Genomic DNA, 27,996 nt, shown 5'->3' with positions numbered 1-27,996 from the left:
GAGCTACTCACCTTCCATTCAAGACACAGTATGTCGCTGGACCTGCGGCTCACTGACTAGGCTAGGCTGGCCAGCCAGTAAGCCCTGTGGCCACCATGCCTCTTTGTGAGGGTACTGGTAATCCAACTCATATCCCCATGATTATGCAGTAAGTACTCAACCAGCTGAGATATCTCCTAGCCACAGAAGTCTACATTTAAGTGAAAGTATGATAGGGCAGGCAAAGAAATTTACACTGTCTTTAATAGTCTCTAATAGAAGCCACTAGGGGTATGCACATGGTAGAACACATAGGGGTCAAATGTTTCAACTGGATATTTTTAATTCTGTCATTTGATAATAATGTTGTTTGTTGTTCTATTACTGCATAATAATATGCCTACCCCTGTTAAAAGCTGTCACTTCTGATCAACATGGGAGCTAGAAAGCAGTGTGAATACAGTTTCTTATCAGCTACCTTTACATGGGTAGATGCCAAAACACCATAAGCCAGGATACTGTATGAGGACATAGGCTTTACAGTGACACTTTATTACTCTATCCTAATATTTGATCATCATTTGTCACAATAGCATGTTGGAGTCACAAGGGGGGAAACTCATATGTTTCAAGACCTCAGACTAAGCTAGTAGATTAAAAGCTTTGGGTTTCTGATCCACGGAAGACAGGCCTTAACTGAATGTGGACATGTTTGCCAGTGATTCACGCAGGAGCCAGTCCCCTCAAGCATGTTATCAGAAGTGGTGAGAATGCGTTAGATAGAAAACTAAAGATGTATTTTGACAAAATGTCAACTTTTGAGCCAAGTCACTGGGCATTTAACTGCTCTGTTGATATGTTTACTAAGAATTACACCAAGTGAGAAAAGAAAAGGCAGATAGATAAAACTTATACACACCATGTGAACTGTGAAATAATCAAGTCAAATACTTTCATTTTTAAAGATCACAGGTGTTCTAGACCACCCAAGAGGGTATCATGGGAGATGTGGATGGGAATATGAATACATAGTCAAGAAGACAGAGGGTATGCTGGGAAGGACCAGTACAGGAGAAATAAGACCACACTAGAATCCATTCAACCCCTCCTGAGTGAGGCCACATCTCAACCACCTCACACATTAGAATGTAAGAAGATATTTATGGAGGGCTTCAAACATCCCAGGGGCAGTTTGAGAGTGAAGCTGGGTAACTGTTCAGTGCCATTACTTCTAAAAGCAAGTAGCCCCTTCAGAGTTGATAACCAGGTTGAACAGAGTGGATGGAGCCAGGAATGGTAGAGAGTGAGAGTGAGCAACAGGGCTGTCTATGACAGAAAGTGAAACTCACACTTCTTCATTCAGGAATTTCAAGTAGTGCTCCAGAGGGGACTGCCAGGTGATTAGTTTATCAGTTTGAGAGTTTCTTCAAAGGCAACATCAACATTCTGGGGATACCAGTAGTCCATCCTCCTGACCAATTCAAATAAACAGAATCTGGGGAGTTTCCCAAAGTTTAAACTTTCACAAATACTTACTAAATACCTAGTGCAAACCAGGCATCATTCTGTGTTTATCATTGGAGGAGACAAATAATGTCACTTTGATCATTAAAGTTACATTTTGCTGGAGGGAGATGAGTCATTAACAACGAGTGAATAACTAGTGTCTCAAGTTATGGTGGAGAAGGTCTGGATCTTCTGTGCAGAAAATACAAAAGAAGGTTGAAATAAAGTAACAGAGTTACCCCCTGATCCGAGTTGTGCATTATCCATACGCTGGACTTGTATGGAAAAGGAGGACAAAGAATCCAGTAGCCCTGGAGTGTACTGAGTAAGAGACAGAGTGTTATAAACAAGACAGAGTGGCTGCCGGTAGGCTGGGATGGAGCTTGCCAACTGTGTGGGATCTTATAGGCTAAGAAAATAATTTTTGAGTGTGTTGGAAAACCATTGGAAATTTCTGAGCCAAGATAGGATAGGGGAGTTATTTACCTAATGTTCCCATTCCTTACTCCCACTCCCGACATTTCCTAGGTTCTGGAAACAGGTTCCAAGTATATCATGCAGAGAGAGTGAAAGCAGAGAAATTGGCAGTCCTTGCTCCTTGTGGTTTGTGTCTGGAACACAGAAGTAACTAAACCTGATCTGTTATCGCTGGAGTGGAGTGTGGCTAGGTGACTGTCACACAGAGGAATTGGCTTGACAATTGATTGTAGAAGATGATGCTTGCCTCTCTGTTAAAGCATGCTGCTGGCCAGAGGCGGAACACAGAGGCTTTGCACTGATGATGACTATGTACAGACAACACAAAGTTAAGTTTAGCATTGGTAGAGTTGAGCAAATTCCATTAGCCAAGTGGCTGACAGGCAAGACACAAGGCTAGGCTCCCTTGGAGGAACTTAAGCCAGGATGGCAGCCTTGTGGGATCAATGAAATCTTCCCCTGCCCCACTCTGTGTGTATGTGTTTTGTCTTTTGGCACCACAGCCATCAAAAGTAAAGATCATTACACATATCAGGAGATCTGGTTATGTGAATATCTTCTTGCAGACTTTGCAAGGGAAAGTCTGCAAAGTCTTTGCATATACTGTCCAAAAGAGTTTCATCTCATAGCCAGGGGTCCATGCTGGGCAGTGGCGATAGCCAATGAGCAACAAGGGGAGGAAACACTGGATAAAGAGTAAGGAGTAAGCAAGAGTAAGAAGCAGAAAAACGCAAGCTGGATCAGGCAATCAGGGCTGGGCCAATGAAACAGAAGCTTTGAGGTTGGCATGAGCTTAATATTTTTGCTAGCTATGGAATGAAACATGTAATGGTTGATCATGAATATTAATTACCAAAATGAGACTCATAACTAGAAATAATTTGGACCATAAGATGACACTGAGGCTATCAGGGGGTAGATAGCAAGTCTCTTCTCTCTAAACTTAACTGACTTTGGACAGCTTTCACACGGGTTCTACACACTGAAGTAGTGAAGGCTGGAGGATGGTGGCAGCAGTCAAGGAGAAGAACCACGCATGAGAAGCCTGCCTGGCAGCAAGGCAACTGAAACCGATGCTTAACAAACTTGGTCTTAAAAGTAGCTGCGTCAGGCCAGGAATGTGGCTAGAGCAGGTGCAGGCTCTTACCATCAACCTGGACTGGATTCGATCTCTGGAACTCACATGATAGAAGAGAGAACTGGCTCTGACAAGCTGTGCTTTGGGCACCTCATGTGTGTGCTGTGGTAAGTGCGCACTCAGCCTCTAACACATCCACTCGTGAAAAACCAAAAAAACACAATTTAAAAGGAGTTTAAGTGGAGTTATCCTACAATTGGGAACAACGCTTGCTTCTCCTGGACGCATGGGCTAACAAAAGCCCAGTGTTAAGACAGGTCAGCTCTTTTCAAGATGATGGTCACTGAGATCTCTTACACCCTTCTGCAACTATAGGTTATTGCCATTGCCCTGGCTACCCTTAGAACTTGGTGATAAGAACTCACACCGAACGCATGCTTGAATCATAGGGATGGAGATGCCAAGCTGGCACTGACCTGGCTGGCTTTCACACCTCCGGAAGGTTCTATGAATGTTACCATGGAGAAAAGTGAATCTCCTAACTATCTTGCCCAGCTGTTAACTCTGTGAGTCCCAATAATAATTGTCCTGACAAGATGTACCCACTGGTGCTATTACAGCATCGATGTCATGGGAGTAACCAATCAATTGCTTTCTGATTGGATTTAAAGTCCCATTTGCAAGAATGAAGTGTTCCTTGGGCCTGGACTGGTAATTGGCTGGGTCAGCGGACTTGGGAAGAACCTAATACGCTCACTCTGGTAAATGGATGCAGTAATAACAGACCCCTAAATTCTTATGTTCACACCCATAGGTCAGTATGTCTCTCCACCCTAAAAAGAGAAGCTTCTTTTGCGGAAGCATGGTGATTAATATAGAGGTCCACGTGTGGTCAGCAGAAAGAGGACAAGGAGACCGTGGTGTACTTAACTCTAAATGGGACACCTATCTAATCATATCCTCTTTCCCCCAGGGCTCAGAGATCAGACTGGAAGAGGAAGTAGTAAGATTGTAGGATCCAGCAGCAGTGGATGAATGTCTGTGGTGAATTCTTTGTTGGACGTGACAAAGCCAGGCATGTGTTAACTCATAGTGGCTGTGACTGCATGCACAAGACCTGTACAGGATGAATCTTCACCAAATTCAAGCAAAGACAAGGGAGGTGCTCATGAAATCCTATTCCTAACTGAGAAGCTATGGGCAGTTGTCAGATGTTAGGGGAGGTAGAGGAAGATTTCTTCAGAGATGCAGCTTCTGAAAGGCCACCGATGCTCCATTAGATGTCCAGGCACATACAGGAAATACTATGTATATTCTGTGAGTTTTAAAAAAGAGAAAGGTTGTGAGGTTGGGAGAGAAAAGGGATGGTGGAAAGGTTAGGGGAGACTCTGGAGGAGAAGGAAATTGGTGTGGGGTGTGAGGTGTGGATTCCAAACCATTATGTATATTCATGAAACTCAATAAAAAATTAATAAGACAAAAACTGTCAAGTGCATGAACTTTTTACTTGTGGGATAGGGGTTCGTTTGCAGGAATAGATGACCAGAATTGTAAGAATTAACTTTTGGTTCCAGGTTACAGATGTGACAAGAGACATCACAGGAGAAAATCAATAGAGAGTTGGATATATGAGCAAGGTCAGGGGCCATCAGGGCACCGTGACCTGTGAAACACTGGGAGTGTTTACATTCTCTGAGTAGGGAGTGCATCTTTCTGTCTACGCCACTCCAGAATTAATGAGTATGCTTTCAAATGAACCCAGAAATGGGTTTCAGAGAGCTTGGAATTGATGAATCTACAGGTGAGTCTACAGAGAGACTCTACAACTGAGGGAGGAGGAAGGGGTGGGTATACAAAGCCTGCCTCAGTGACTGAGTTGCTTAGTCAGTGGGTGTTCAGGAAGAAGAAGGGGACACACACATACATGTGCAGGTGGCGGAGCTTCTGGAGTAAGTTCTGAAAGCCACTGTGGTCACGAGACACTAAATTCTATACCACAGTCTTGAGCCTACACCAGACCCTCTGCCTGAAGAGCCTTCCCCATACTTTCTAAAGATTCACACAGAAATTCTGAATTAAAGGTAACTCCCAACTGTTCACATTAGCAAGTTAGGGGGTGGAGAGCAGTGTTTCTCAGCCTGTGGGTCATGACCTCTTTAGCAAACCTCCATCTCCAAAAACTAGTCACGATGCCTAACAGTAGTAAACGTCCAGTTATGAAGTAGCAACATGAGGAATTGTATAAAAGGGTCACAGCACTAGGAAGGCTGAGAACCACTGGTTTAGAGGATGCATGGTGGAAATACAGTTTAATAGGGTGCATCTCTTATTTTCCCTATTGAAATAAATGAAAACATGAATTTAATACGCAGCTTATGTATGTTTATGAAATTGTAAATTACCACCCCCCAGTTCAGGCTCTGAGTCACTGAGAAGAATCAGAGGAAATGCCTGGTAGAGTGTTAGCGCAGTGTTAAAGCCTAGGAGCCTCTCAGTCTCTCCTCAAACAAGAGGGGGAAGAAAGCTCTGGAAGCTCTGACCTCTCCCACCAGACTCAGCTCCGAGTTAAGTAATTTGAAAATACCCTGGGATTTATGCACGACACTCATGGTTTAACTCCTTGGAAGAACATGGCCTATCACTGTTCCTATCATAACAATGACTGAAATGTTGCATTATAAAAATATTATGGGCTCCATTCAGTATCTCCAGGCAAAAGCGAAAATAATTATTTTGTAAGCATCCCAAGGACGATATACCTCAGACACAGCACCAGCGAGCGGTTCAGCCTCAAACCAATGTGGTCTCAATTAAAGGCAATAAAAGATGAGGCCTGGGCTTTCTCTCCCCTTTCCCTGGAACTCAATGCCGGGAAACCATGGGCTTCGAGATACTGGCAGGGACAGGAAAAAGCTTCTTCCTTATGTTTTTTTTTTTCTCAGCTTTTCCTTTTATGGAGATAGCATAAGCAAACTTCCCAGGCAGCCCTGCACCCAGGGAAGCTGTTGGTTGGAGTGCTTGTCATATTTCAATCAAAGCAGGAGCCAGCCTGTCCTCTCCATCCAGCACTGTCTCTACATTCTCAAGGACCAGAATTAATGAATTAGCTATTGATTAAATTCCACTCTAGCAAATCCACCAAGGCAAATAAATGAACTACCCAGGGCACGTGTAGGCCGTGGCCAGACATGTCTGGGGTATCGATCAGTAGTTAGTATTCTTTGGGGACACTGAAGCAGCCGATGATCAGATGACAGGGAGGGAATGTACAGGGTGGGAGCAGAGCTCGTTTCTAAAGGGGCAGATCCAGATGTTACCATGGTTTGTATGATCTTTCTGCATCCATGTCTGCCTCTGGGTTACAAAGAATGTAGGGAGCACGGCAAGAGCCCGCACTGCAAATGATGTGGTCAAAACCTCAGTGTACGTTAAGGTCAAAGACAAGGATGAGTGGATGGATGCACTCGAGGCATCTGATCAAACAGGCTCATGTGATAGCTACATGGTAGTAGAGTATATCAGAGTTAACTTTTGCTGACATTGCATTTTATCAAAGGGGGGGATTGAGATTGTATATTTTATAAGCAGCCAAGTTATTTGCCATGTTCTAGAAATAAAGTCGATCTACTGACTTCTTTTCTGAGTGGATTTCACATATGATTTTTACATATTGCTAACATAAAGGAGATTTTAAAAAAACACCCCGGAAACATAATTAAGGAGTATTCATTGCCAGAGAGTATAATGAAATTACACAGACAACGTTATGCACATACGAGGCTAACTGCTTTGGTGCTGGTGTGCTTTGATGAAAGGCTTGGCAGCTTATACCCACTCCTCGAAGCCTTGCCTTTGGGAACTGGTAGTCTGCCACAATGGTTCATTTTAAGAAGGAAAACATTTTACGTGCCAACATTTGGTTGTGAATGGTGTCTTTCAAAGTTCTTTTTTTTTTTTTTTTTTTTTTTTTTTTTTTTTTTTTAGATCTCTGGCTGAAGGAAGAAAAATAAAAGACAAATCAGCTAAAGGCATTGCAATAAAGAAAAACACAGTGGAGAGAGGCATCCAGAGCTGATGACCAAGGAGTAAAGCTGCTATAGGCCCCTTCCCTCCATGTATCATAGTGGGAAAGTCTGCACACTTGGCTATCTGAGGACTCTGGAACGTACCATGGCAGCAACATCAGGAAAGGCATCGAGTCATGGAGAGCATATGTCACAGAATGCACTCCTCAGTTTACCTTAACCTCCACATGTAACCCAAGGGCAGCCCCAGTAGGAGTCAGAGAGTCATGAATGTGGAACGTGAAAGACAGGCAAGCATTGTCAACCTTTTTGGCGGGAGACTGCAGAGGGAAAGATCTGTGCAGGACCAAGTGTGGGGCAAGTTCTCAGTCTGTTTGCTTCCCTCATTTTTCTTCATGGCACTGATAGAAGGGAAGGATGGATCTTGTCAAGGGGAAGTACCATGACTGCTGTGGCCAAAGAGGAATCAGAAAGACCAAAGACAGCTCGCTTCTCTATTCAGAGGAACCAGAAAAATGACCCCGGTGGTCCAGAGAATGAATCCAGGGAGGGGAATCTTTGCTGTTCCTCATTTGCTTTCTCCTCATTCCCTCCAAAGTAGCATCAGTTGTACAAACTGTGAGGAAGCCAGAAGGCAGAAGTCCTAGAAAAAAATAACATGTCCAGAAAAGGAAGCATAAGAAAGACTTGGGAAGCCATAAAAGATTCAGAGTCAACTCTGACTGGCATGTTCCTGATTGTGTCACACATCTGAGGACATCCTTCATTACCTGAACCTATACAGTGACCCAGCCAAGTCCTGAGTGAGTCACCTGGAAGGGTGTTCATGGACCTGAGGTAAAGAAGCATAGCAATCCTGGAGGAAAACGGTGCTAAGTTACTGACAGAGAAGCAGAAAACTGTTAGCCTAAATTTAACCAATTGTCAACCACAGGTGAAAGAAAATTAATATGTCTTTAGAGGCTATGATCAAAGTTATTTTACCACAGCCTAAAGTTTAAAAATGATTTCAGGAAACAATCTCATCATTCTAAACGATACTAATGAAATCTGGGTGGTTATATGAATATCAGGTACTATAGGCATGAGGGCTTGAAAGGGTTCACCACAAGACGAGAGAAGCATATGTCAATAAAGCACAGTCTGCATGTATGTACTTGGTAACAACACATCAAATGCAGAAGGAAAAACCGATGTACCGGCGTCTCTCACCTCAAATGGTAGAGCTGGTAGTTTTTGTTTGTTTGTTTGTTTTGTTGTTTGTTTTAGAGCCAAATGTGAATGGCCATTGCCTGAGAACACACAGGTTACCCAGAATTCCCCATTCCAATGTGTCAGTAGGTCACTGACGTTCTAATCATTTATTAGCCTTATAGAAAGGTCACTGTAAGGTATGGCCTCTTTCCAGGAATTTCCCTTCACACATCCAAAGCAGCAGTAGAAAAAAATACACAGTTATATGTAGAGACAACAAAGCTCCTCTGACAATAATTGGCAGAGCACCACAGCAGGTCAGTAAGTTTATAGATAATCCAAAATCATCATGACTCAAGTTTCCCCTACCCAGCGTTTATAAAACACACAGATCAAAGAGGCACATTCACTCTCTTCAGGTGCAACTTGTATGCATTTAATAACTAAGATAGATTGTATCTGTGCCTTGAAACAAACCCTAACTCATGTAAGAGAACTGAAAAAATCACAAACCAGTGTCCCTAGAACACATGAGAATTAGACTAAAAATCTGTACAACATATCTGAAAAAACAATCCTCTAAAATGTTTGTGACCTAACTTATCTCCTGGTGAACAATCTATAGGGCAGTAAGAGTTAAGCGTAAGGAAGAAGTATTTTTGAACAAATGAGAGTGTCACATCTTACAGTGTGTGCTGCCTAAATCAATGATCAGGAAAAGTCAAAGCAACAGGCTTTTATTTCCCAATGTTTCTCTGAGGAAACAGATAGAAAAGCAAGAGGGAAGAGAAAAAATCAAGAGCAGAATTATCTAGAGTAGCAAACAAGATAATATTTAAAAAAAAAACCAATAAAGATTCTTCCCCACTCTGTAGGCTACCTTGGTACTCGGCTGATGGTGCCCTTTGGAAAAAAGGATGGGTTGAAGTTTCAAGAGATCCTGTTTATCAGTTGTGGGTTTAAATGCCTTACCTGGAGAATTCCTGTTCAGAAAGTCCTTGCCTGCCAGTGAGTTTAAGGGTATTTCCCTCTATTATGTCTTCTATATATCTGGTTATCTATCTATCTATCTATCTATCTATCTATCAATCAATCAATCAATCATCGGGTCCTAAGTTGAGGATGTGGCCTTACTTGGATTTGAGTTTTGCACAAGGTGAGAACTACAGATCTATGTTTCTTCTTCGACATGTAGCTGTCTCCAGTTTGAATAGCACCATTTGTTGAAGATGTCATCTTTTCTCTAGTGTGTAATTTTGGCCTCTTTGTCAAAAAGTCAATTGGCAATAAGTTTATGTCCTTATATGTAGCTCCTCAATTCTATTTCTTTGATCCATGTGTCTGTATTTAAACCAAATACCATGCCTTTCTTCTTTATTACTATGGCTCTGTAATATAACCTGAAATCTGGGATGTAGATAGATAGCTCCAGCAGATGTCTTTTTTTCTTTAATTGTTCAGGATTGTTTGGGCTACCCTTGTTTTTGATTTTTTTCCAAAAAGAGATTAAAAACCATCCTTTTAAATTCCGTGCAGAATTGTGCTAGAATTTTGATAGGAATGACATGGAATCAGTAAGATTGCTTCTGGCAATAACCCTATAAAGACACCACAATGTGTAGGAGGAGACTGTGGCAGTATAGAGACCACAATTTGTCAGGCTGCCAATAAGAGATCATAGAGTACTCAGTTTCAAATGGGACAACTGTATCCCCTGAACCTTTTTCTCAAGGCCGTTGTAGAAGAGAGACTAGAAAGATCTTAAGAGTAAGAGGCAGTGGATGACTAAAGAAAACAGTGTTTTCCAGACATAGCAGGGTGGTTACATATAAAAACTTAGTGGTTGTACCAGCCTTCATAAGACTTGTGCAAGCTCAAGTCAGATAAACTCCCAGCATGAAGAAGGAACCTTGAAGTTGCACCTTTATCTGAGGAACTATTGGCAAAAGAGAGTTTCAAGGAGAGCAGGGCGGGCAGAGGTAGTTTCCTTAAAGGGTGTAGTCTGTAGTAGGTTGATGATGTTCTAGTGCGCAGCCATACTACTGAATACATTGTCACAGCAGAGCTTGGACACAGAGTTGGGCAGGTGGGGAAGTAGGCGAATAGAGAAGAGTTTGGGGAGGTGGTTGAACATGATAAAAATACATTGTATAAAATCATCAAAGAAGCAATAAAAAACCCAGAAAACATCAATAAAACCAAGACCATCTAAATTATAAGCCTGTGAAAGACTCTACCATAGAAGGAAATAAATCAACGCATACACTGTAAACAGCATTCTGCTCTTAAAGCTGACAAATTGTCTGGGATTGACCAACTGTTTGCATAACCAAGTTAAAAGAAAAAGCCCAGTTGGAAAGAAAAAGCTAGGAAAACTACAAAAAAATTAAGAAAAAAATTAAGAAAATTGCATTCCAAGTTAAAGGTTTTTCTCAAAACAAACAAACAAACAAACAAACAAAAAAAAAACAAAACCCAAACCTCGAAGCAAAAGTGGGGTTTGTTGATGAATTCCACCAACATTTAAGAAGTGTATAATAACGTCTTAGGGAATTTCTCTACAACATAAAGAAAGGAGTAGCCTTCAACCCATTCTATAGGGACAGGATAAGCAAGGCAGTCAAACAAGCTATAGGCACTGCCAGAAGAAAAGGCACGAGGAAGCAGTTCTCTGACAGAGGCAGAAACATCTTCAGAGGAAAGCCAGCGGCTCCCGGCAGCATGTAAAAGGTGAAACACACATCATAGCCATGCAGGGCTTAGCCAGGGAAAGCTGACTGCTTAATGTCTTTTCAATTAGCACATAATTAATCATCCAATGATGTAAAATGTGGGAAAATACGTGACACAATTTCATACACATTTATAGCAATAAATAAAGCTCAGAGAGTACCAAAAGATAATTCCTCCACCGGATAAAAGGTTCCTCTCTACATTTCATAGGGGACAAACAGCATCCTTGATGGTAAAGAGCTGAAAGCTTTGTTTTGCAGATCTGTGTAGAATTCTGGAATCTACAATATCGTGTCCAAGGCTCATAATGAATGCAGTAAGGTCGCTGAACACAGTTTTATTATATCAAAATCAATGGTGTTTCTACATGCCAATAACAAACAATTAAATTTTCATTTACTTAAAGGAACATTAATAGTGGTACCCCTAAAAGGAAACAATTAGGCACACATCTAATGAAACACCTTCGAGACTGTGTACTGGGCTCTGTCAAATGCTGATGAGATGGATGTATCAAAATACATAAGCAATTTATGTGCCTAACACTTGAAGGATTAGATACTATTGAGAGACAAATTTTCTTCCATTTGACTCACAGATTTACTGTAGTCCTAGTTAAAACTACAGAGATTTTTGTGGATATTAGAAACTGTTTCCAAAATCTGTTTGGAAAAACAGAATTAAAAGAAAAAGCTAAAATAAGCATTAAGAAGATCAAACAGAAGAGTCAGACTGTATGTTTGTTTTCATAGGTCACATGGATCTGTAACAATCAGCACGTAGACTCATGATGCCCGTGATCTGATAGACATTGGTAAACTCAATATAAGACTCAAAAGTTCTCTGTAGAATGTGTTCATATTCACTTTTCACAGCATTTTAAAATATTCAGCAGAAAAATACTTACTGTAATAAATTATGTTGCAGCAGCAGAATATCTACTTAAAATACCAATAAAATAAAAATAACACTAATCTTGTTACACACATCAGTTTTAATTACAGATGTAAATTCAAAATATAAACAGAACTGTTGTAGGAGAAGAAAGATAGTAGGAATATAATTTGTATTTCTGGAGTTTTGGTTTTTCCTTTGACTCAGGATTTCCTACAGCCCAAGATGATCTTGAACTTGAACTTGTAGCTCCAAAGCTCAGATATAATAGAGGTCTTGACAGAAGCCAGAGAAGGAAGAAAAGGCAAAGCAATGCCCCTGACATTCAAGCCTTTTGTTTTGTAAAAAAACACTATTAAGTGACTTGAGAAGATTTGCCACTGTGGCCTGGTATGGTGGCTTACTCCTATCATCCCAGCACTTGGGAGTCAGAGACAGGGAGAAGTTCAAGGCCTTGGGAGGTGTGGTGTTTTGAACAGACATGGCCCCTATAGGCTCATATGTTTGATCCTTAGGGATTGACAGGGATTAGGAGATGTGGCCTTGTTGGAAGGAGTGTGTTACTGGACGCAAGCTTTGGGGTTTCAAATGCCAGGCTCAATGTCTCTTTCTTCTTGCTGCTTGCCGACTGGATGTGGAACAGTAGCTACCTCCCCAGGATCATGTCTGCCTGTCTGCTGCCATGCTAATGACAATAATAGACTAACCCTCTGAAACTCTAAGCCAGCTCCATTTAAATGCTTTCCTTTGTAAGAATCACTGTGGTCATGATGTCTTTTCATAGCAATAGAAAACTGACTAAGACATTACATTATATACAACAAGTTTGAAGCCACTTGGAACCATAAGACTACAGGAGACCTTGGTCTCAGAACAGAACACAACACAACAGAACAAAACAGTCGCCCTCTTTCCCAAACCATAAGACAAGCTATAGACTGGAGAAAACATTTGCTGCAAAAGATTAGATAGAAATAATTTCAAAATATGTATGTATATAACTATATGAAAAACTTGACAAATCTAACAAGAAAATAACAAATCCAATTAAACTAGCAATAGATTCACAAGGATTTCCCTGAATTAGGTAATTGACAAATAATGTAAGACAACTGGTCTCATTAAACATTAGAAAAATGCAAATTACAATTATAGTAATATATCACTACAGACCTATTATAAGATAGCAGTAAATGAGTAGAGAAAGACCCCATATACCAATAATTTCTATTAAAAATGTAAGACCTCCCCCTCCATAAAGCTCCCCCAGCCTACCGGCAGATGCTGAAGATGCTTTGTGAATGCATTTGCTAGGCCACGTGACTCAGCGGCCACGTGACTCAGCGGCCATGTGACTCAGCAGCCCAGGGGATTTATTCTACACACCAGTTACTGTGGTTCGAAAATCTTCTCAATATCTTTCTTTGGTTACTTTTTCTCTTCTTTAGTGAAGTGCAGGTTCTTCACAGTTGTATATCTCAGCACATCTGAACTTTCCCGGCTTTCCATTTTCTCTTCTTTCTTACTGCATTTTCAGAAACAGCATCTCAGAGTTTCTTCCGAAGTTTGACCCTGGCGCTCACACTTCCAACACCCACAACGTCCCTTCTTCTGCTGTCAATGACTCCTTTTATTTTTCTGGTATCCTGGTTTTCTCTTCTTGACAGAGGCTTTCCTCTTCTTTTAGACTGTGTGTTTTCTGCACACGTACTCTTTGCATTTCTCAAGTAATTTTCTGTGTTTTTCTTGGTCCTTTTGTCCAACTTGAAGAGTGCTGTACCCACCCATATGAAGCTGGCTTGGAGCTTCAGAAATTTCACAGGTGGCTGCTCAGAATACCTGACTGGATACCTGAAGTACAAACTGTTATTCCTATCTTTGGGAAGATCCCACATTCTATTATATGGACGTATTTTACATTCTGTGATTCATTGTTTTCCAGATAAAAATTAGCAGTTTCTTAGAAGAGGGCATTTCTGACTGAGTGCTTGACATAGAGAATGGAGCTAGAGAATATATTCAAATTCGGTGTTTACACTGTAGTCTGGATCTCTGATTTTACCTCTCTGCATGGTCTCTACTACTCTGTGCCTGGTGGCCACAGTTCTTGATACGTACCATTAAGTTTCCCTAGCGAACGACTGAATAATCTTTCATAGGTGGACTGGACCAGAGGAGAGAAGAAAAACACTTGGCTAGGTCTGCAGGGGGAACGACCTTGGGTACCAATCACTTTGTATTATAGATTTTCAGCCAGGTTCACCTTTAACCTTTACTCTGCCTATTCACTCACCCCTCCATGGTGTCTCCTGTTTCTATATTCCCAGATCTTTTTCAGAAAATAAGCTTGTTTCATATCATTCTTTCTGTCTCCAATACAACTTTACTAACCATTATAAACAATTTGCTTCTTCTATATAAGTTCTGATTCCAAAGCTGTGTTCAGAACTGGCTTGTGGCGGGTGCCTCCTTTCCCACTTTTTCCATTCTTGTGGCGCCATGTTTGTTTGAATGGTCTTGCATCAACTTCTTACAAGGGAAGATGCAGTCTTGAGTTCCTGGCTCTTGTCCCTCTGTTATTATCCATATTGATCCCCACAAAGGTCAAAGTAAAATCATGGTACCCCAGACATATTCTTTCAATTTCTCATAAAGCTTAGAGACAACTTTTTGATGGGTGTAAATATATAGTTTGAGGCACAGTGCTTTGCCATTCGGAGAGTGTGATTTATAAAGATGCCAGGAGATAAGAACAGCACAATACCTGTCTCAAGAACTGTAGTTATTTTCAGACTTTAAGAAGGACTCAGTGTTCTATCCTCCAAGATTCCTTCTATTCCTCACAATCCTCACCAGACCATGGGATTTTCCACTTTATGGATGTCTTGTACATTGTCAATATCGATAGTATTTTCACATATTTTACAAATATCTATTTAATATCCCACCTCCACTATAAGATCGAACTTTGCAAATTTAAAATTGTATTTTTCCTTTGGAATTGTTTTTGCTTCCTATTTTATTATAACCACAAATATGTTTTATTAGACAGTGAATAGAAGTCTCTAATGGCCAATTAACTTGTTACACACCAAGCACCCAGTCCTTGTGTACATGACAAAAACAGACAGGAAGGATAGTGTTAACTAGAATATCTCAAATTAGATGGGGATGTATGAGATTTTTCTTTGAGAGCACACTTAAGAAGACAAGGTACAATTTTAACATGAATAGTTAATGTCCAGCTACTTGTGTTTACTAATTGTTACAATTATGGTTTGCTAAATTCAATATGCCTATTTTCATACTGATGGCAAAAATTAAAAAATACAAAATAAAAAACAAAAACTAGAGACATCTGTATGTTCTGGCCGAACCTATAGTATTGGAAACACACAGTGGTGGACAGTCAGTCTACGTGTATTTTGGTGAATGGTGATTTGACTCATTAGGGTCAAAGTAGGACAAGGGATCACACACATTTCCTTCTTTAGCCTCACAGAGTACAGAGGGATCAGCAATAACAACCTTAACAGTGCATTATTATTATTATTGTTATTATTATTATTATTATTATTATTATTATTATTATTATTGTTTGTCATCCTTGTGCAGGGGCCAGGTTAACAGTCTCTGTATCATTATAATTTTAATATATATGTTGCCAAAATAAGCACTTACTACCATTCTTTAGTTTGTTTGTTGAGTCAGCATCTTACTATACAGCCTTGGCTCACCCAGAACTTGTTTTGTAGACCAGGATGGACTCAAATTCATAGAGCCATATCTCCAGTCCCAACTCTGAATTATTAAAAAACTCCCTTCCAATCTCTGATAATTTCTTAGCAAAGAAAGACTAAAGAAAGAGATTCTACTAAGAATCTGATATCTTGTTAACAGCTATCCAAATACTATTTGATCTACATTTTTAGTTTTGGGTTAATCTGAAATACATAAATCAAGTATTTTCTAAGAGATTCAGTCATAAAGTGTTAATTCTAATTAAAATTATATTTTGCTTCACAAGAGAATTCATTAAAAAGGCACATTTAAATGGAGAGGCTCTCTATGTTTATCTGTTAATAGATGACTAGGCAAGGGATATGAGATCAGGAAAACAGCTTTCAATGTTCTGATATGCGATACAGATTACTAAAGAAATATAAGAAATTTGATATGCACCCATATTTACAGCAACTTTTAAGTGAGATTTTCATGGCTAACCTGATTTCTTTGATATTTGCTTCCATTTCTTATGATCAAAGTTGTTTAGATTGACTGATAAAAAGCTAGGTACCTTGAAGTAATATCATGGATTATAGGTATTGAAATGTCACTTGGAGTATCTTCCGCTGTGTTGACTTGGGTTCCATTGCTTTTCACACAGGCGTCTTTTGTACAGACTTCCACCTGCAAAGATTAGTTTGGAAAGGAATAAATATAATCATCTTCAAAACAGAGCAATAACACTCAGAATCTACCTCCCCCAGTCTTCATATGAACCTCTTCAAGTCCTCTATAACCTCATGAGGCTTAGTAAATATTCAATTTTTTTATGTGAATCAAGTCCAGTGGCATAATCTCAGAACAGAATACAGAATTGGGCTCGAGACAATTGATTTAGTGATTAGTATGGTGATACTCGGTCTCTGGTTCTAAGCACTCACAAGGAGAAGGGCTTATTAATCTATTCAGCACAGTCAGAGAATGGGAGATGCTCAGGTGGCGATTCCCAAGCCTAATAGGTTATCCCTGCACAGTGCTCCCCAGATCTATAACCACGTGGTGTAATGATGATATCGCCTGGAAGTCTTGACACCTTACAACAAATTGCCTAAATGCTAATATCTAATGGGAGAAAAATGAAGCCCGGGGAAACCTCCCAATGGGCCGAGCTATTTTATATCCATTTGTTCCAGCTGCAATAGTACTGTCCCCTTAATCACAGCAGAAAACCATCACTCACCCCTTAAATTCTGCCACCTAGTTAGAATAAAAAACTGAAAGGGTGGAAGAATTTAGGATTGGAAATGGGGCCCATCAAATATCAGTAACCCAAAAGGAGTGTATCCAGTAGCTGGAAGGAGGAACGAGCAGATGCACAGAGGAGAGCAGATGGAGCAGCCACCACATACAGTATTATTCTACTCTCAATTAAAGGATGAAGTCAATTGTATTTCTTTTAAAAAGATTCATTTACTTTTTAAAATGTATATATCTGAGTGTGTGTATGCACAACATGTGTTTGCATTCTCATGGAGGACAGAAGGGGGTGACAGATCCATTGCAAGTTGAGTGATGGGCAGTTGGAAGTCACCTGATGTAAGAGTTAGGGCTGGTGTCTGAGTCTTCTGCAAGAACACCAAGTCCTCTTAACCACAGAGCCATCTCTTTAGCCCTGCACTGTTTATTTTTCTCGTTCTAATGGGCATTCAATGCAGAAGTAAAGAAATGCTATGTAGTGATGGTTCTTAAATTCTGGGGCTGTAGTTTTAAGTCAGTTCTTTACATCAGAGCTTGGCCGATGAGATTCATGCTGTATTTAGTAGATATCATTTTGTTCCCAGCAGTGCTGTATCTAAACAGGAACTGGGCATGTATTTACTAATGTATCAGCTGTGTTATATACAGTTATAATATTACCTTTTATAGTAACAGTTCAGTGACTTAAACATTCTCAAGATCCTCCACTATGATTAAATACAAACAATGAACAACTTTTAAGTTAGATTATCTTAAAATACAATGACATCAATTTTAAGCACACTGGAAGTTATTTGACTCTTGCATGCAATGAGATTAACCCAAGAAATTCAATGAAATTCATTATGTCTTCAGTATGCACAACATATTTCTGACTGGCTCTTGACCAAGTAGTTTTTTAATGTCTTCTGGATATAAAATGATTGTTTGGGTTTGCAGGGTGAGATATGCATTTCGACATGTGTTCACATGTTACATGTTTACCGTGTGAAGTGAGGTAATGAGTGGAGGAAATGGAGCTGTCTCCTTGCTTCTGGATACTGTGGAATTAGCACCCCATTGTGCATAACAGCACGGGAACTGTCCCCAGCTGTCATTGGGAAGGCAGAGAAATCAGGAAACCCCCAAACTAGTCAGTTGTCTGGTGTTTGTTCTGGGATTTACTACATCCCACCACTATCTCTGCTAAATATTACACATAACTTCGTTCTAACTAGTATAACATCTCTGCCTTGAGCATGTTCCTAGTACCATACACTGAATAACGTGAATGAAATGTAAACATGAGGGTTTACCACATTTACTCAAAAAGGCCAAAACCCAAGTTTCAAATTAGAAGTTATGATTCCATTTCAAAAGGAGGACATGAATTAATTTATTCAACAAGAATAAATTTGATCAGCTTTAAATCAATCATCACTATCTTGTGTAAGAGGTTAACCTAGTGAAGTTTCATTCTAAATACTGGGCATAACTGTTCAATGACAATTTAAATGATGTTTAACATCATAAAAAGTCACTAAAATTTAGCATTCAGATATACAGTCACGCATATGATAACCCTAAACAACAGCGAGTCTCACAACACAGAGAGTAAGGAAAATACTCAGATATATTGGCTTCAGCTTTGGCCTTCTGTCTCTGTTTCAGAGGCACAAGTCTGATGAAAATATGCCTTCTTCTGGTCATAACTAATCCAACCCAGCAGTGTGAGTAAAGTTTCCATTACTAAAGGGGGCATGGCATGTGATTTTCTATGACAGCCCTTGTTCTATAGACCAATGTTGAGTGGTATGTGTGCACACAGGCCCAATGTTCTCACCACCAGCCTCAACTCAGCCTGATCAGCTTGATATCTAAGTATATTAATTAATTAACTAATTAATTAATTTTGGTGTGTGTGCATGTATATGTGACTCTGTGTGTGTGTGTGTGCATGTGTGTGTGTATGCATGTGTGTGTGTGTGTGTGTGTGTGTGTGTGTTTATGCATGTGTGTAGGCCAGAAGGTGGTATCAAGATTTCTTAGAGCTGAAGTTAGAGAAGAATGTTTCAGGACACATGGATTAACACGTGGTGCTAGGATCTCATGGTGGCACAGCAAGAGCTCTTGACCGTTGAACCACCTTTTCAGCTCAAGACTTTCAGGTTATGTAAGGCAGTTGACTGCACTTCCTTCTCAGAGCTCAGCCCTGTCCTACAACAGGGACCCAACAAAAACCTCACAGTACAGCATCCATTGCCATCCCATGCTCTTTGTTCAGTAAGATGTAATTTCATGGTTTGAGGAATTGACCCATATGTGGTCTCCTTATATGTGTGGACTCTTTCTAAGGAGTGTGACTGCAAATGTGAGTCTACATGTGCAAATGTAATATAATGTAATGCATTGCTAATGTAACTTGCATAGCTTGTTGTACAAAGGAAAAAAAAAAACAATTCATGAAAATTTCTTTTCGTATCTGTTGCTTCTTTGGGTTGCTTATGAAGCCAAGCCTGTTGTCCCAGTAGAGATGGCTGGAGGACTGTAGCCAAATTTTAATTAATTAATCAATTCAGGACTACACACACACACACACACACACACACACACACACATCCACATAGGCACACACACACACACACACACACACACACACACTACAAGTAATTAATTAATTAATTAATTAGATGGAAAAAATCCTCCCAGACACAGAAAAAACTGACATGTGACACAGGTAGATACAGCACCAGTGACAAAATGTTTCTGGGGTCAAATAAAATTCCTACATTTAATGCCTTTTTGAAATTATTCATGAACTTCTCATGAATTTTGGAGGTTGCATAGATTATTTAAAAATTTACTAAATTGCAGTCTTCTTTATGAATGCCAAGCTCCTGAAATTTTTCAGTCACTTGTTTCTTCCTTGGGCCTTGTTATTTCCTGTAGCTGACATTCAGAAGATTCTCAGTTCTTCCAGGGTATCTTTGTGTCTCATACACATTAGTGCTCTGGTATTTCTCCTGGTTTACACTCAGTAGGCCCTGAAGAGGTCCATAAGCTTCACGTAGACAAAGTGCTCTCTGAACTCTGTGATAAAAAATGGTGTGTAGTGTAAGTGTGTAAATATTCTTCTAGGGAGAGAGGCATGGACTTGAAGATTTTCCCAGATTTCCAGAGACAAACTGTTTTACTGCAGCCATGAGGAATGGGGTTAGTCCTCATCTGCAGGTATAATTCTTTGTGTTTGTTTGTTTGGGGGGTTGTTTTATCTTGTGTTTTTCTTTTATTGGCTGCTTTTTATGTTTTCCTGTTGCATTTGAAATCCGAAATGCTAGTGGAACACAGACTATTTCACATCATCTATGCCAGGCCCTTGGGTTAGGAACAACGGACAGCCAGGACAGCCAGGACAGCCAGGACAGCCAGGACAGCCAGGACAGCCAGGACAGCCAGGACAGCCAGGACAGCCAGGACAGCCAGGACAGCCAGGACAGCCAGGACAGCCATCGAGCAATGCTACTTCCCTGATTATGTGCCAGTAAAAAAAAAAAAAAAAAAAAAAAAAAAAAGAACAGAGAGAAATCTCTACATCAACAAGTGCATTCTGGTTTTGATTTGAACAAAAGGAAGAGAAAGAAGAAAGACTCGAAAGACTGGTTTTTGGTGATTTGGTTAACTTCCTAGTAAGACAAACTAGAAAGACTGTTTTGATGATGTTGTAGTTACCTTCCTAAGAGGGCAAACTGGAAAGACTGTTTTGGTGATGATGTAGTTAACTTCCTTCCATCAGTGGGCTCTTTGTCATCTCCCGCATCAGCACCGGCTCCATCTTAGCCAGGAGCCCTTCTCTAGGGGTTCAAGACTATGAGTCCTCACAGCAAACAGCTTTCTTTCCGGTCAATTTCCTTCTTTTCTTTTCCCTTTCTCATCGAATAAACAATAATCTGTAGCCAGGACAAAGGGCCTCCACTCAGAGGCATTGCTCGGCATGTTTTATTTAACACATCCACAGGCTTAACCATCCAAAAAGAAACAAAACAATGGTCTGACCTGAATGTCATAGAGAGTGAAGGGAGACAGGTCTTCCAGAACAAATGACCCCGGCGCACCCGTTCCAGTCTTGTAGAGCTTATTATTTACATAGACAGAAGACTTAGTGACAATGGCATTTGTGTTTGAAGGAGATGTCCAGATGACACGTACAGCTGTACTGTTGATGATGACAACCTCTGGGGGAAGCATGCCCCGAGGCTCTAGAATTAAAAGAAGGAACCGAATAAGCTCCAGCTGTCTCAGCAAAAGCACTTGTTAGACTAAACGCAGATTGGTCCGGAGGCTTAGCAAAGGGCTCCTTGCTTATCTGCTTTCCTATGATGAAGTTATCACAGTCTGAAGTCCTCTGCAAATTGGCTTATTAGACTCTCAGTCAGAAACCAAAAGGAATTGGTAGCAAAATGCTCCATACCACCAGCATAGTGCTAATCTCGAATGCTATGTGGCCAGTGGGATCCAAATGATGAATCACCCGCCCGTCTGCATCTCTCACAGCTGTCTAGTATTTGTCTTTTTTCAACCCTTCTCTTTATACCTCCTTGGAGGAGGGAGAGGGATTTGCTCCTCAAGTCAAATAAAATAAAATAAAATAAAATAAAATTCAAGTACATGGACGCTGCTGGGATGTAAAAAAAAAAAAAAAAAATCATTCGCTGTTACTAGCTTGTAACTCAAGCGATATGAAGCAATAATGCAATATTGTCATTATGTAAATGATTTTGAGTGTTGATTACCATAGGTAATGATGAAATCTAACATTAGAAAAAATCTTGCTTAGCGTTAAATTACACAATTATTCAAGCATGTCAGAAATAACTATGCAAAGGCCTATTTTTATCATAAGAACTCATCTTAACTAGTTGAAAAATTGTCCTTGTGATTCATCCTATTTTATAAACAAAAGGTGCTGACCTTTGGCATCACAGAGGGAAATGGGTTCCATCCTTAAAGAGTTCTGCTAATGGCCTGGAACACTTGCTTGGGAGGTAACGATGTTATAATGTTTATAATGAGACCATATAAAGCCAGAAAGATTAGGAAGACCATTCCAGACTCATTTCCGACTCACAAGTTGATTCTCCGGCTTCCTCTCCCTCGCTAACTGGCTTAGAAACCGAGACATGAAATTCTTCTTCGAGACTGAGCCTCAGCCTACTGGGTTTTTTTTTGTGACTTGGAGAGGGGTCTCCCTGAGCTTGGGTGTTATTTTGAAATGCACCATGATTTTGAGGATTAATCTTAGAAAAAAATGTTGTTAAACGTCACCTTTTATTGGTGTGAACTGGCTCTCAACTAAGCCTTCACTGCAATGAACAAGCAGAAACTGGCCTGACAGCTGATAATTTCGGCTCTGAGCTGGTGTTTCAAAGGTCCTGCTCTATTCATATGTCCCTTTGCAACAAGCAGCACCTAAGCATTTTGGTTCCTTTCAGCATCAGGAATTTTATAAAGGAAGTTGACTGATGTTAGCTCCAGAAAGCATCCATCGGCATGTCTGAAGCCAAGAGGCCCCTGAAATCTTCACTCACCCTCCTCCCATGTGGTCACATGCACCGCTGTGCTGTTGATTGCATGGACTCCATTGAAAACCGAGAGGAAAACTTGGTACTCCACGTTTGGAGCTAAGTGGCCAATGACATGAAAGTCTACATCTGGGAAGATTTTCAGAGATTCCTCCGAGGTCCCAGAATTCCAAAACAGTGTGTAATATTCCACACCACCTTGTAGATCTTGAAAAGCTATTAACAGAAAAATATAGAACATTGTTTACGTGGCAGAGAGAAAAGGTAGAATAAATTTTCTTAACTGTTTTTAGAATGAGCTAGAAACAAGATGGTGGCGTTTCAGTTTTATAAAACGTTCTGGAACCTTCTTTGGGGGTGAAACTGGTGGTTAGATTTTATTTTTAAACAAATTCTATTTTTCTTGTCACCCTATAATCAAACAAGAAGTCATATTGAGGAGCGTATACTTAAATTTTTCCTTTAAATATTCTAATTATGTTATTTATAGTTATTCAAAGAACCTTCAATATATCAACATAACTATTTAAAAATCCACGTGCAACAGAAAGGCAGTTTTATGTAACTTTTTTCAAGGACTCCTTACAGTAACATTGTGGGGCTAATGTTTAAAAGACAAGTTTTAATTTTGATTTTTTTCTTCAATAACCAGGATACTAGTTTTGCCTTATCTTCAACAATATTTTAAAAGGATAGGTTGGAAGGGGTTATGTCAGGAGATCAGTCATGTCCAGTGAAGCTGTGTGGATTGTCTGTGAGAGAGTTCCTTTTCTCATTATAAATAGTTTTCACTGGCTTACAGGAACACCACTCAGTAATCTGCGGTTATTCCACAGCTCGGGAAATGTGTTATATGTCAAGTTTGTGCCTTTTGATACCTCAAGCAATTGGGCTAATCTGAAGGATCAACCTTTATGACGTGAAGTGAGTGTCCCAGATGCTCCTGCTAGAGACTTCCTGAGGAGACACAACACATACACACGTACTCACCACAGAAAGGGAGCCCACCACCGACCAAATACCAAAGTGCCAATTGTAGCAATTCCTGATTGGTGAACCAGTGCTTTCTTCTTCTGGGTCCCTAACGGGAGTATGAGTGAGGGGTCACTGATAAGGAACATGGGTAATTTAAAAGCACCTGTATCACTGGGAATCCTACCCCAGGATGGGTGGTAGAGGCCAAAGCCTGCAACCCTGGGGCTGTTCTTGCAGTTTTCAGGCTGCACCATCATCTGAACCTGTCTTTCCTTTCACAAATTTGGCTGGCAAGCATTCCTAATACCAGCAATTGTTTACTCCTCCCACATTGTTGGGATGGGGGGAAGCTCCAGAATCTTCCAATTGCCCAGAGACCTGACTTTCTATTTACCCCTGTCTGATGGGTTTCTCCTCATTGCTAGAGGAAACGTTCCAATTTGGATAGAGTGTTACCATTAGATGGACTATGTCAAGCAGACAAAAGTAAACACATTTTTACTTATGTTACAGATTTTCCTCCGGAGCACACTTAGATTCATAGATTACACATATTGGAACTGGCATTGGGAGTTTAAAGAGCAAAAATATTATGTCAAGGTCTAAAGAAAACCCCTTTACCTGCCCATTCTTAGCCTGGTTCCATTTGTCTACCCACTTGATACAGAATACAAGCTACTTATTGCCCCAGGGATGAGATAAAAGGTGGTGGCTTAGTCCTGATGCCGATGCCTTTGGGGATGTTATTCTTTCTGGACTAGAAACAGGCAGTGCACCTAGACAGCACCTTTCTGCCTTGTTCTGCCTTTTGCCAAATCTGAAGACAATACACTGCAGAGTCCCTACAGGGGCAAACAACACGGACATTTTCTGTTGCTAGTCACCACCACAGAGATGTTCTGTCAGACCTAATACCTAGTCTGTTCGCATTGCTCATGCCACAGTGCCTCTCCCTAGCCAGTGGACCATTTAAGAGACAGAAGAGCCACAAATTAGGGACTTCTATATATATTATAGTGACCTTATCTCTTCTCTGAGAGATGAAGAGTTTTAACTGAATTAGTTTAGAAGAGAAAGCTGGTAATTGTTCCTAAGAAACATTCACCTTTTCTGTCTATTGATAAAAGTGGCTTCAATATAATTTTTCTTTTCTAAAATAGGAAATTGTGTTATATGGATTCTTTATTTTATAAGACAAGGAAAATGCCGTCTAGAAGATTTTTTTCCCTTCATAAGGAGGAGATGGGGATTTTAGAAAACATTTGAATAATGTTCTTCAAAAATAACACAAAAGGACATGTCTTTATGAGAAGAAACTATGAGGCATGTGAAAATAAGTGCCTGGAATTATGAAGAGATTTGATACGGGCTGCTGTAGAGATAGATCTACCTTGGATATGAAAGAGAAGCAAACACAAAAACCCAGGGAAGAATTAAAACCTGCACTGAATGGAGAAAATATGCAGAATTTCAAATACCCAACACCAAAGAGTGAAGAAAAATGTACTTTCCAAAGTGGTAACAAGATACAAACAACAGTATCTACCTGTAAGACATACTCAGGCAAGAGTGGCATATATGCTACAGGAGTCACCAGCTGCTTTTTTTTTTTTAAAAAAAATTGAATTTAAAGCCCTCTCCATCAGGTGGAATCTGTACCTGACACTTCTAAAGTGACCAAGACTTTGAGACGAGATAAGCCATGGGCCTAGGAGAAAACTTGCGACTATTCTTCTGCTACAGGAGCATAGCAATGGAATGACTCCTGATGATGTTTTGCCATACTCATAGATCAGTGCCTAGCTCAACACCCAGAGAAGCTTCCTCTTGCAGTAGTTAATTAACAGAGACTTGCAGCAGGACAATGTGCGGAGAGACTTTGGAGCACTGAGTTCTAATTGGGATGTCTTTATCAACTCCTGCACTTACGGCGCAGAGATCTAAGTGGAAGAGGAGGCAGGGGGATTTTAAGAGCCAGAGGTGGATGACTTCAAGGAAACAGTGTGTTCTTAGACACAGTGGGGCTGATACAACGTGAACTCACAGAGATTGACGGGTAGGTAAGACAAGCACAGGTTCAAAGCAAACAACATTGTAGCAAGGAGGAGGAGAAAAGATACCCAGCCTGAGCCCTACAGGAAGCTATTTACAATGATAGATGCTAGCAAACAAAAAAATCCGTTTTAGCCAATGGAGTGTCACTGGGTGTATCAACCACACTCCAGGAGGGCACGCCCCAGGTCCAGGAGTACTTGGCCAACACAAAACAAATTCCATGATTTTTTTTGTTGTTGTTGTTGTTGTTAATTTTTTGTTGTTCTGGTCATTTGTGTCTTTCTGTTCTGTTTTGTGTGTATGTGTGCGTGTGTGTATGTGTGATTTGTTTTGACATTTCTTTAATAATTTTATTTTTAGAGAGAAAGAACGTGAAGTTGGGTGGGTATGGATGTGGGAGGATCTCCCTGAGGAGTTGGGAAAAGACACAGAGTATGATTAAAATATATTTTACGAAAGTTCTAAATAATATAAATACTAGAGAGATCAACTTAAAGGAAGGAATCATTTCTTTTGAGTCAGTGTTAGAGGATTAAGGCCGGAGATGTCTGACTCCATTCCCGTGGGCATGAAGTAAGGATGAACCCTGTGTGTGAATGAGACAGGAAGGACAGAAAGCAGAGAACAGAAGGATGCTGACCTGTCAGAACCTTCATACACTACAGTAAACAATCATGGTTATATTAGTTAAGCCTTACCCACAAGAAAGAGATATTTATAAAGAGAATATAATATAACTTACTTTACTATGGCTTTGACAAAACACCATCATCGAGGCAAGTTATGAAAGAACATGTTTAATTTAGGCTCACACTGCCAGAGGATTAGAGGCTGTGGCTATCAAGGTGGGGAGTGTGGCTGCAAGCAGGCAGGCACAGTGCTAGAACAAACAGTAGCTGAGTGCTTTCATTTTTATCCACAAGATAGAAGGGCAGAAAGAGAGAGTCTAGGCCTGGCGTGGGCTTGTGAGACCTCAAAGCCCATCCCCAATGACACACCTTTTTCAACAAAACCACGTCTCTTAATCCTTCCCAAACAGTCTCGTCAAACAGAGGCTATGCATTGGAACACATGAGCCTATGGGTTCACCCCCCACTACCACATTGTCTTACCCAGATTAGTGACAATATACCCAAATGCAGGTATATCATGGTAGACTATGGTTAAAGTAAACTGAAAGTCAAGGATTATCTACAAAGTAGGGTGTGCTCATCATGTTCCTTGTTGCTGGGATAGAACACCTAACAGCAACAACGTCTGGGAGGGTTCATTTAGATTCAGCCATTAGGAGGTACAGTTTATCCCGATGGGGAAGGCAGGGATATGTGATGGAGGTTCTTTGTTGGTGTATTAAGAAGCAGATAATGGGACAGGAGATGGAGACTGGGCTGTAATCTTCATAGTGAGCTCTCAGTGACCTACCTCTCTGCCAGCAAGGCACAAGGTCCTACAAGTTCCACAACCTTTCAAAACAACTGGGAACTAAGTGTTCAAATACATGAGCCAGTAGGGACAATCCACACCCAAAGCACAGCAGAGGGGGAACAAATCAGACAAGCTTCAGAAGGCTCAGCTAAAGAATTAGACATTTGACGGGGAATAGAATGTCATCAGCATGTTTTAAGGGAAAACACTGGATCTAAGAACTTTACATGTGTCTAAATGAACGCTTATGTGCAAGAAAGACAAAGCTATTACTGTCCTGACAAAAATAGAATGTGCAAAGATGACAGAACTACTATCTTACTTGGCAAAAATTAACACAGTTACCTTAAAAAAAACCTTTCATGATGATCTGGTAAGAAGTCTCAGAGGGGAAAGACAAGCCTGACCATTTGAGTTAAACCCTGGAAGCCATAGTGGGAAAAGCATCAATACCCTCAAGTTGTTTCCCCTCTGACCTCATCTGAGAACTCAGGTATGTGCACATATACAAAAACTAACACTTACAACAATAGTAAAATAAGCAAATGAACGTTCATGATAAAACTTGCTGGAATCATTGTCCAGCAGATGGAAAGGCAAACTAAAACCCAGAATTTAGTATTGAGAAAATGTAAGGACTGATCCTAGGTACTAGAGCCATTTTGAGAAATATTCTGTATGTATTTGTACATAATTTGTGTATTATATAACAATAAAAATAATTTATAAAGCAAACATTGAAAATTACAATAAAGAAAAATAACCCATTAATTCCCTATTTATATGCAAAATAGAAGGATATGGGAAACAGTAAAAGATATTACTAGCTATGAACACTCACTAAATTAAAATAATAAAAATAAATCTTTAAAATGAATGTAGAGATAGTTGTCTTTAGGTGACATCTTTCCATCAATTTTGGTCAAAATACTACGTTTTCCTTTTTCCTGATGCTTTAGGCATGGAGGAAAACAGGGAAAGGAGAAATGATCTTTGTTCTGGAAGCTTATATTGCCCATCCCCTACTCCTGTAAAAAGTTTGAAAACACACAGAGATACTTTTACCTCACATCACAAACATGCGTGAGGGAAACAGGCAAATTGTCAAGTACTG

General features: G+C 40.2%; 1 protein-coding gene and 1 non-coding gene across 2 annotated transcripts in view; both read right to left on the bottom strand.

Moving 5' to 3' along the window:
* The window catches only part of Ush2a (usherin), a 681,657-nt gene that overhangs the window by 177,592 nt on the left and 476,069 nt on the right, over positions 1–27,996 (bottom strand). The window contains exons 45-47 of the mRNA XM_034512972.2: positions 22,434–22,643; positions 20,902–21,104; positions 16,184–16,296 (exon numbers count right to left, since the gene is read on the bottom strand). Of these exons, the coding sequence (XP_034368863.1) occupies positions 16,184–16,296; positions 20,902–21,104; positions 22,434–22,643 (526 nt within the window). The remainder of the gene's footprint in view (positions 1–16,183; positions 16,297–20,901; positions 21,105–22,433; positions 22,644–27,996) is intronic.
* On the bottom strand, positions 15,457–15,563 carry LOC117716701 (U6 spliceosomal RNA). The gene has a single exon (XR_004607798.1). It is a non-coding gene; the product is annotated as a U6 spliceosomal RNA (small nuclear RNA).

The sequence above is a fragment of the Arvicanthis niloticus genome, chromosome 10, assembly GCF_011762505.2.
Source record: "Arvicanthis niloticus isolate mArvNil1 chromosome 10, mArvNil1.pat.X, whole genome shotgun sequence".
Lineage (NCBI taxonomy): Eukaryota > Metazoa > Chordata > Mammalia > Rodentia > Muridae > Arvicanthis > Arvicanthis niloticus.
The sequence above is the reverse complement of the archived record's forward strand: the minus strand, read 5'-3'. Positions and strand labels throughout refer to the sequence as shown.